Source organism: Amblyomma americanum, chromosome 4 (assembly GCF_052857255.1).
Source record: "Amblyomma americanum isolate KBUSLIRL-KWMA chromosome 4, ASM5285725v1, whole genome shotgun sequence".
Classification (NCBI taxonomy): Eukaryota; Metazoa; Arthropoda; class Arachnida; order Ixodida; family Ixodidae; genus Amblyomma; species Amblyomma americanum.
Genome location: NC_135500.1, coordinates 63,175,616 through 63,185,938, shown reverse-complemented (window position 1 = coordinate 63,185,938; position 10,323 = coordinate 63,175,616). Strand labels below are relative to the sequence as shown.

General features: G+C 49.6%; 1 protein-coding gene across 1 annotated transcript in view; it reads left to right on the top strand.

Moving 5' to 3' along the window:
- Positions 1–3,039: 3,039 nt before the first annotated feature.
- Positions 3,040–10,323, top strand: part of LOC144127982 (arginine kinase-like) — a 40,014-nt gene continuing 32,730 nt past the window's right edge. The window contains exon 1 of the mRNA XM_077661012.1: positions 3,040–3,431. Coding sequence (XP_077517138.1) covers positions 3,263–3,431 — 169 coding nt within the window. The 5' untranslated portion in view covers positions 3,040–3,262. The remainder of the gene's footprint in view (positions 3,432–10,323) is intronic.

Here is a 10,323-nt window from a genome sequence, read left to right as displayed (position 1 = left end):
CAAGGGGAGCTGCGTGGACTCAAATGTTCGGAGAACATTCTTCTGGAGGGTGAGCGAGTGTGACATTCCGTGTATGCTACGAGGATCCACGTTCGACGGCGCGGCGTAGACGGAGACCCGTGACAGCGGCATCATCAATTACCCAGCCATGCTCTTTGAGTGACGACCAGAAAAACCGGACCCGCCGCCGCCCCGGGGAAACAGGCTTTATCCTCCCCAATTTCCGGGCCACTGGGACAACATTCTTTCCCTCCCCCCCCTTTGTCGTGGGCTATCGCCGGGAAGGCACCCACAGCTTCCCAGAAGGGCCGTGACGGACACCTGTCAGACAGACAGGCAGTGCTCGCCGGGAATGTGGAGGGACAGGCGCTGGTGAATTGGCTCCGAGGAGAGAGCCTGTGTGTACTCTCACTTGAGAGAGAGTGGTGGCGTTTTTGTTGTTTATTTAGTTTGTATTGTTGACAGACTCTGGGGTCGAGGCTAAGCCCAGCCCAAGGGGTGGTCCCCATCTCGCATGTTATTTTGGATTGGAGAATTGATGCCTTGGGCGGGCCACTGGAAATGACCGCCCTTAGTCCTTTGTTAATCAAGTGCTTAAAAGCGCATGTAAACGGATGCAGTTCAGTCTGAGCTGGGGCTCCATGCTTAGCATGTAATGTGATGCTACTTAGGCACTAACCTGCCCAGTCGATGAGTAAAGAAGTGCAAAGTTTGTTCTGTTGTAAAATTATGCTCTGCTGTCATCATCTACAAGCTCGCCTCCTGTTCATCTTCCAAGCCGAACGACACTAGAGGAAGGGTTTGTGAACCATCCTCGAAGAAACGGACGACTATTGAAATTCTACTGCAAGCACGCTCAGGACGACATCGTTCGCCAAGAGGGCCTTCAGCGCCGAAGCCCGACGGCGTGCAGCTTCTGCCAGCAACCGCTCGAGCCCAACTCCGGAGCCACTCCATCGCCCCCATGAAGTCGTCGGCACGTAAGCTCGGACGCCCCAGCCTCTGATGTATAACCTTAATCATGTCTAATTATTGAATATACCTGTTTGTTTAAACTGAGCCATACGGTGTCTCTTTGCCTCTCCGTCCCGTGTGGACCTGCGCATTATGGGGGTCATCACAGCAGTATTAAAACACTTCAATTCAGAATTTTATGGTGGCTGCCGCCTGTGCGTAGCAATGTTCTCAGACGTTTTCCACATGGTCTGGGCCTGTCTTTCAAACCCCACCCTTCCCATTCCTTCATTTCCCACCCTTCTAAGGAGGCCTAGGAGGCGGCGCTGATCAGCTGCCATGACCCGCAGTCCGAATGAACCTTGGCCGAAAGGGCGCGTGCGGCACTAGACGTCACTGGGGCTCCGGAATAGGAGCCCCACCTAGATTTGAGGAGACCTGGGCCATGGGGCCTAGGCCCAAACACCTCCTTGTACATAGTAAATAAATGTTTACCACCACCAGGCGAAATTCCGGTGCTTGCAGCGAGGCGCCGATACCCGGTGAGAGGTCATTTCATCGTCGGCGCCGAAGTACCCCCTACGTGGGGATTGGTGGGGACCATTGACACGCCACGCATTGGCAGCGATTTTCGGAGTAACTCGCGCTGCACGGCTCGTATCCGTGAAGACAGGAGCGCTGCTTCTGTCCCCTCGTCGTTTTGGTCCTCCTTGGCCCCGCAGTAGGTTGCCGTCGGCGACGAATACTATCAGCTATAGAGGGTGGACAACTGAGGGGCTGCAACCACCAACTCATCACACCTTCGACTAGAGACGCCAGTTAGTATGCTCTCTTGTGTTTGGTGGCCCCGATGCGGCCTCCGCGGGCTCCGAGCGACAACGCCGGTAGGCGAGACGCTGACGCGATGCCGAAGGAACGCTGCCTTGTGCGTGAAACACTTTAAGCCTGGTTGCCACCAGCAACACGCTGAGTGCCGAATCCTGGTTTGACTGCAGCGCCACTCGTGACGCGAGGCAGCGGCGACTGCACGCAACAAATGAAAAAAATAAAATTGGTTTTTGAGGAAAGGAAATGACGCAGTAATTGTCTCCCGTATAAGAAAGAGTCGCCGTAGTGGATGTATCCGGGATAACGACCACCTTGGGATCTTAAATGTGCACTGATATCGCACAGCACACGGGAGCCTTTAGTGTTTCGCCTCCGTCGAAACGCGGCCGCCGCGGACGGGTTCGAACACTGGTACGCCGGCTCAGTAGACGAGCGCCTTAATCCCGCGCAACACTGCCGAGTTTGTAAACTGAGCTGGTTAGAACAAATCTTAGCGCTCGCTAGGAAGATGGACGCGATAATGGAACTTGTTCAGAGGGAAGCTTCAACGGCGCGAAAATTAGAGGAGCGTTCGCCTGCAAGGCAACCGACATCAAGACAGCAAAACAACTGGCAACTTAATGAGAGTCTTCAACAATGAAAAAGACCGCAACAATATAAAGTGGATTGTTTATATTGTTTCAGTTTTTTTTTGCATTGGGACTGTTGAGACACGAACATATTCCATAGACGTGATTTTATTGAAAGGGACATATTTTTTGTTACAAGTGTCTTTTATGCGACAGGAAGTTGCGTGAAAACATTTACTGGGAACGGCCAGAAACAGTGCAATCAGGGGACGTCCTGAGGTGAGCAGAAAGTGAGTAGGTTTTCAGTGAAAGTGTTTTCAGTTTCGAATTTCATTTCACGTTGTTAGTCCCAGGTTAACTGCTCTGTGTCGATCTTTGTTCCTTCCATATTTTGTTTTGCACAAGGCAGGGAGTATATATTGTGTATTTGGTTTTGGTTCTTGTTTCAGTTCAATCGTCTGCCTAGTCTTGTCTTTGTAGATGTGTACCTTGTAATTAGCTTACAGGTGTTGTGTAACTAAAGAATGTAAATATCGGTGTCCTCGTCAAATAAAGGGTCTTTTGCCTGACACACGACCCGGAGCCTCGTTTCTGTTTCCTTACGAGCCTTCGCCCCAACCGCTGTTCATTTCTTCTTTTGATTATCCTTGAGCGCCATCGCCACTATGATCGCGCCTACACGCACGAGACCACGTGTCCAACTGTGTTCGCCGCTGTGCCAAGCTTGCTTAACTACCAGCAGACGAGCGTTCCATTCTGCCACCACATCGGCTCCGAAGCTTTTCAGTGCAGACCCATTATTTTCGCACGCGTGGTCACCTTTCCACCGGGAGCCCCTTGCCTCGCGACAAGCGCGCCGGTGAACAATATCGCGGCTACGGTTCCTGCGGTCGGCCAGCAACCTCCAGGCCATGGCAGACAAGGCGACGCTGCTGAAGTTGGAGCAGGGCTTCGCCAAGCTGGAGAGCGCCCATGACTGCAAGTCCCTGCTCAAGAAGTACCTCACCAAGGAGGTCTTCTACAAGCTGAAAAGCCGCAAGACCAGCATGGGCGCCACGCTTCTGGACATCATCCAGTCTGGTGCGTACGCGGAAAAGTGCAAAAGTCGTTGGTCGGCACCGACGGCATTTAGTGATGCATTGTTGTGTAGGTTTTATGGAGGGTAAATATGTAGTGTTTAATTAAATCCATACCGAGGGTGCGGTTGGGGCAGAAACCTGTCTTTGCATGTCGCGTATTGTTCGCTGGAGTAACTTTTCCATGTGCGCCCACAGGTGAACAAGTGGTAGCCCGAGCGGTCTATGCGTGTTCGCATCAGTGCTGAGAGAGCTTGTTTTTGCGCCTATGTGTGAAGAATAAGAAGCGTGAGACTCCGGTTCCCATTTTTCTCGCAGTGGAGGGGAATAAGAACGCTCTGAAAATGGCTTGGAGACCTGCGTCGAGCGTTTGAGAACAGCGCACTTGTAGACGGCATAGGCTCCCGCTTGTAGCTTTCGCTCCGCTGAGAACGAGCTCTGAAACAGAAAATAATCTTCTCCAGCATGGTTGTGGTGTAACACGTTTATTAAAACGGCCCTCATGTTAGACGCTTGACAGGTCCTGGCCCACAGTGACGAAGTCGAGTTGCAGGTTCTGGTCACGGGACGCGAGCCAGATGGGCAATTTTGGTGCTGGGGGAAAGGATAGACGGGGGACTGGACAATGTGTAAGGCAGCGTTCCAAATCTGCAAATGTGAGCAGACAGTCTCAGCACTGAGGAGGGCAAGTGCACCGACAAAAATAAAGTTTGTCTGGTGTATTGAGGAGACCAAATCGAATTCGACAAGGAAAAAAAACTTGGTTTTTGAGGAAAAGAAATGGTGGAGTAATTGTCTCACATCTCGGTGGACACCGCAACATCGCCGTAAGGGAAGGTATAAAGGAGGAAGTGAAAGAAGAGAGAAAGAAGTGCTGTAGATGAGGGCTTCGGATTAATTTCGACCACCTGGTATTGGATTATTTAACGTGCGCTGAGATCGCACAGCACACGGACGCCTTTTGCGTTTCGCCTCCATAGAAACTCGCCCGCCGCGTTTCGATGGAGGCGAAACGCAAAAGGTGCCCGTGTGCTGTGCAATGTCAGCGCACGTTAAAAAATTGGCTGGAGGCTTAGCTTGGTTAAGCCTTGAAGATTGCGAAGGCAATACCCTTGGCTGCGCCTTGGTTCGGCTGATGGTGTTGACATGGTTGCCCTTTGTTAAACTTATGGCCCCGTCTCCATTCCATTCCATTCCAAAAACTTTTATTTCCATCAGAAATGGAGACCCCCTACTCCCTACCCATGGCGCGCAGGCCTAGGGGCAGGGGCCGGGGCCTCCGCGACTAGATGGAGGCAAAGAGTTGCTGGCTCTTCGCGGCCTCTACCGCCAGATGGATGGCTTTCCTCTTCATGGCGGGGTCCGCGCTTTGCAGAAGGGTTTCCCAGGCTTCTCTACTATTTATTCCTTCATTGACCCCTGGGGAGTGTGTGCATTGCCAGATTATGTGGTCGAGGGTCCCCCTCTCCCCGCATTACTTACATTTATCGTCTATGTCACAGTCTTTCAGGACATGTGATGCCCATACCGGATTTATGTAGTTTCCTGCTTGTAATCTGCGCCAAGTTGTTGCCTCTCTGTTTCCGAGCTCTTTGTCTGGTGGAGGGACAGTTCTTCGCTGTAATCTGTAGTTTTCTATTATCTCCGTGTATGCCTGTAGTCTCTCGTCAAGCTCCTTGCAATCGGGCGGCTCTGCTCTTGCCCGGAGGTAGAGATCTCGGGCTAAGAGGTGCGCCGCCTCGTTGCCTGGAACTGACGTGTGAGCTGGTGCCCATATGAGGCTAATTCTCCTATCAATTTTCCTTCCAACTAGTATTCGCACCGCTTCTGGTGCTACTCTGCCCCTTCCGTAATTGTAGATGGCTGTTTTGCTGTCGCTTATTATGTAACTTGCCTTGGTGCCTACGCAAGCAAGCGCTATTGCTACTTCTTCCGCTACCTCTGGATTGCGGCTGCCTATTGTTGCTGCCGAGATTGCTTTACCTTGGCCATCTACTACCGAAACTACTGCTGCTCCCAGTTTGCCGCTCGCCGCATCTGTGTATGCCACTGTCTCGCTGTTTGCTTCGCTGAAGCGTTTGACTAGTGCTTCAGCTCTTTTTTCCCTCCTTTCCTTATTGAAGGTGGGATGCATGTTCTTGGGAAGCCGGTCAATCCTCAGCTGTTCCCTGATTTTTCTTAGAATATCGTGTTTCTTTTGCATGCCTCTGTCCGTCTGCAGTCCCACCATGCTTAGAATGGCCCTGCCTGTGTATGTTTGGCTGAGTCTTTCCTGCTGGGCGGTCCTTACTGCTTCGGCTATTTCTTTCCATGTATTATGGATTCCAATTGCTAGGAGTCTTTCGATGGAGGTGCTTATGGGTATTCCGAGTGCTCGTTTGTAGCATCTCCTGATTATTGAGTCCAATTTATCTCTTTCTGAGGCCCGGATGTTTAGATATGGTGTAGCGTAGCTGAGTCGGCCGATGACGTACGCTTGTACGAGCTTAACTAAGCTCCTTTCCTTTAGCCCTCTTCTCTTGAGGGCTATTCTTCTGAATATCCCAGTCATCTGTGCTGCGTAGCCTTCCAATTTCTTTATGGTTTCGTCGTTGTATTCGTTACTTGGAATGAAAAGACCTAATATTATTATTTTGTCTACTTTGGGTACTGGTTTGTTTCCGACCATGATGTTGAGATCGCTGTCTTGTTTCAGCCTTAATGATTTGGGGTTGTACATTAAGAGTTCTGATTTTTTCTGGTGAGCAGGCAAGCCCCCTAGCTGCTACGTACTCTACCACTGTATCTGCAGCCGTTTGCAGCTTGTTCTCTATTTCTGCGTCGCTACCTTTGTTTATCCAGACGTTCATGTCGTCAGCATACATGCTTAAATTTAGGTTTTTTATTCTCCAAAGTTTAGCTCGGAGACCCCTCATTGCCATATTGAAGAGGAGTGGGGAGAGTACCGATCCTTGTGGGGTACCTCTGTTTCCCAGCTCTATTTCTTCCGATTCCAAATCTTGGTATCGTATCTTTGCCGTCCTGTCTGTCAGGGAAGATCTTTATATAGTTGTAGGTTCTGCCAATTGTAGGTTCGCAATGTCAAACAGGAGGCAATCCTGACAGAACTTCAGAAATAGGTGGCACGTCTCTCGGTCTGGCGTGACGTCACACGGTCACGTGACGCGCAGCTGTGTAAGGAGGCGCCACGACCACCGATGGGCCGAAAGTGCGAGCAGTATTGCTTTCGCAATAATAATCCCTAGGTGGTCGCAATAAACATCTACGGCCAGACGAAACTATTCCGGCAAGGAATGCGAGCTTCACGGTCGATAAGCTCGCATTCTTTGCCGAATACATGGATCTCAATGTGCGCGCGCCGCTTAAGCAGGCAGTGCACGTGCATCGATGTATCCTACGCTACAGCAATGCAACGTGAAATTCAGCTGTATCTGGTGAAAAATTGAAACGCAGTGATGTACGCAGTCCTCAACACCTCTTGGAATAGTACGGCAGCGCCTTGATAGGATCGCCGTTTTCCTTCACATTGTTGAGCACACAAAAAATTCAGAGGACACTTAAGACTGCTTACGTGCTGTGAAGGCTAAAACATTAGTCATTGTGAGCGTTCGACCACGACGCAGGTGGCGATTTGAGAAATGAAACGACGACGCGCCTTCGAAAAGATTCCACAAACGCTGAATCCACGAATGTCCTAGTGAAACTTATGTATGCTGATATGCAACGTGAAATCGTGTGACACCGCCCGCAACTGTGTACGACGAACAGTCACACATAAAAATATTAGGCGTTGAGGAAAGGAAATGTGCGGTAACACGTCTCGACGGACACCTCTACCGCATCTTGAGTCTAGGTGTGCATACAACTAATTGTTCTTATGCCATCAGTCCGAATCTCAGTCGCAACCTAGATACCAGCTTGACTAGCAATAAGCAATCGAATGGCACCTCCCAGACCGCTGTACGACAAACGGTTGAGCACAGTTTTGGCATGAAAATTTCGAAGGACACTTTGAACTCTCCAAACTGCGTGAGGAGAAAGCCTTAGAGCGCGACTTTGGCTGTTACTATTGTTTCCACTGTGAATTATCATTAAAGAGGAAGCATTGGTATGATTTTAAAGCGAAAGCTTTAATACGCCAGCCAGCGAGCCTTATCGGCTCGTCGCACACTTCAGCCGATGCCGTATGCCGTGGCCGACGAACGACCTTGAGCCGCCGTTGCCTAGCAACGTCGCAGCCGCGCTTCAGCAGATGGCGCCGCCGTCAACGCTGCTCCTAGGGTGCCTCAATGCCAGCGCCGGGGTGGAGACCACTTCAGCGGCGCCGCCATATTGAATCGCACGGGATCAGTGGCGCTAGCGTATGTAACGGCGCTGTTCATGCTCACGGCGCGCTTCAAAATGCTTCAACCTGGACGGCCTTTTCCAGCGAGAGCTACACTGGGCTACCAGTCGAGCATTTCGCGGTACATGGGAGGCGCCAGTTGTGATTCAACATGGCAGCGTCGCTTAAGTTGTCTCCACCCAGGAATGGCGGCGCTGGCATTGTGCTGCAGTCGCTGATCGCCCCACCAGGGGACGGATTGCGTAACTGTCAATTAGAAAAGTTTTCAAAAACTTGTCAAAAAGGAGTCAATTATCCTCGATCCTATTGGTCGGTCGTGGCCGGCGGTCATTTTGCTTTTTGCGTCATGGGTGGCTGCAGGTTGCGTCACAGATGTGGCTGAAATGGTGACGTCGAACACCTAATTATGCAGGCGCTGACAGTTTGTCAGTCTCGAGGCGGTAGATTTGACCGTTGTGTTTTTGACAGAAAATGGCGGCGGTGTAAGCGGCCGTACGACTGAGGCGGCTGTGCTGGCGCGAGCAACGGCGAAGGACAGGGCTCGAAGACACGTTTGATTATGTTTGACTTGCCGGGCAAGCTATTTCGATGCATTTTTTTCGACTGGAGAAGCAGACTGTAGAGTTACTATGCGACGAACTCGCCGATTAACTGGGAGGTTTGCGTGCGAGCGCGCTGTCAGTGCGGTGGCAGATGCTTTGTGCATTGCGGTTCTTTACTACCGGCGGCTTTCAAGCTGCCGTTGGTTACGAGACGCAAGTCGGCATCGCACAACCGCTGGTAAGCAAATGCGTGCGGCAGGTGTTGGAGGCAATCTGCTAATTTAGTGCGCAGAAGGGGCGGGTTTCCGCGGTCACCTCTGTGTCACATAAATAAAACACTCTTATGCTGGCAAAGCACTTTATTTTTCCCAGCTCAAATCGCACTTCGAGATCGTCTTCTGTTTCCGAAGGGAAAAGAAACAGACAACCACACATAACATACTGCAAAACCTCATCTTTTTGCATTTTTGCCCTCCATTGAAAGAGCCGAACAACACGAGTTCAAAAAGTTGCCCTCGTCGATTTCGTACGAAGCGCTTCTTGCAAGTACGCTCGGTAGGCACGTAGCCTTCACTGCATTCGTTGAAATTTTTCTGCGCATTTAGGTCAACCGCACAGTAGCTTGATTTCAGACGCCGCTAGCAAACAATGACACGGCGTGGAATCGGCTGCTTTCGTGCAAAGCGGCTTGACGTTTTACCGCCGTCAGCGCATCCCCACGGCAGCAAAAGTTACCCACCAGCCAATTTAATAGCACAACATCAAAACGCTTTTTGTTTTGCTTCATATTTTCCAACTTTAAACAGTATGTTTTGGCAACATAAAATACAAGTAATTTTGATCGTTGCTTATTTCTTATTTTTTTTTACAAAAAATTAGCAGATCCCTCACCCTGAAAAAAAAATGCCCTCGGGGCCCCGTCCTGCTGTAAATGGCTGATTGCTCGTTGCGTCAAGTGGTGATGTCTCATCGTTTCGTCAGTTTGACTTCACTGTCAATAAATTTTGACAGAACTTATGACAGTTAAATAATACGGCCCCAGATGTGCTCCTCTGGGGTAGAGGGAAAAGATATATATATATATATATATATATATATATATATATATATATATATATATATATATATATATATATATATATATATATATATATATATATATATATATATATATATATATATATATAAATATGCGCTCCGCCTAAGTGTATTGTAGCCCGGGGCATATTAGCGCGCGGCTTTTCTTTCCATCTTTGCTCTCCTATCCTTTAACACTCCTACTTTCAGCACGCGGCAGCGAGCGTCGTTCGGCTTAAGCCAGTAGACAGGCCCGTGCACTTTTTCTCTTTTTTCCTAACAGCTACAGCAGCAGCATCAGTGTATTGCAGTCGTTATGGGGAGCGCGAAAGAGACGCAACAACGACAGAACGAAGCGAGGAATAGACAACGCGCTCAAGAGACGCCAGACGAACGCAACGCACGACTAGAGAAGCGTCGTAACGATGATGTGGCTAGAAGTCCTGCCACATCCCGGAGTGACTCTTCAACCGCAGAAGAGACCGGTTTGAGTTCTCGAGAGCATCGGAATGAGACGCCGCGTAGAAGACGTGCCGAGGAAACGAAGCTTTCGCAATTCAACTAGGGTTAACCAGAGCTAAACCACATCCAATTTTTTTTTCAACTAAACCACTTGACGCTTACTCTTTTTGACGTTGCTGTTGAGCTTCTAATCTTGTGTTGGGTTTTTTATTTTTCGACTGAACCACTTGACTCTAACTCTTGTTGACGCTCACTCTACACACATCAAACTTGGCTTCCAAGTTCATTTTTTTCTGCTCTTTACGTGGCGACCATTCTTTTTCTCCTATCCTTATTAGTTCCCGAGTTGTTGCACTTTATGTGACGATTTCTGGTGGATGTGACGTCACAAGCTTCCCGTGGCTATATCGACGTCCGCGTTATTTTGACGCAATTTTGACATTTTCGCTATAATTAATTTAGTAATTGCT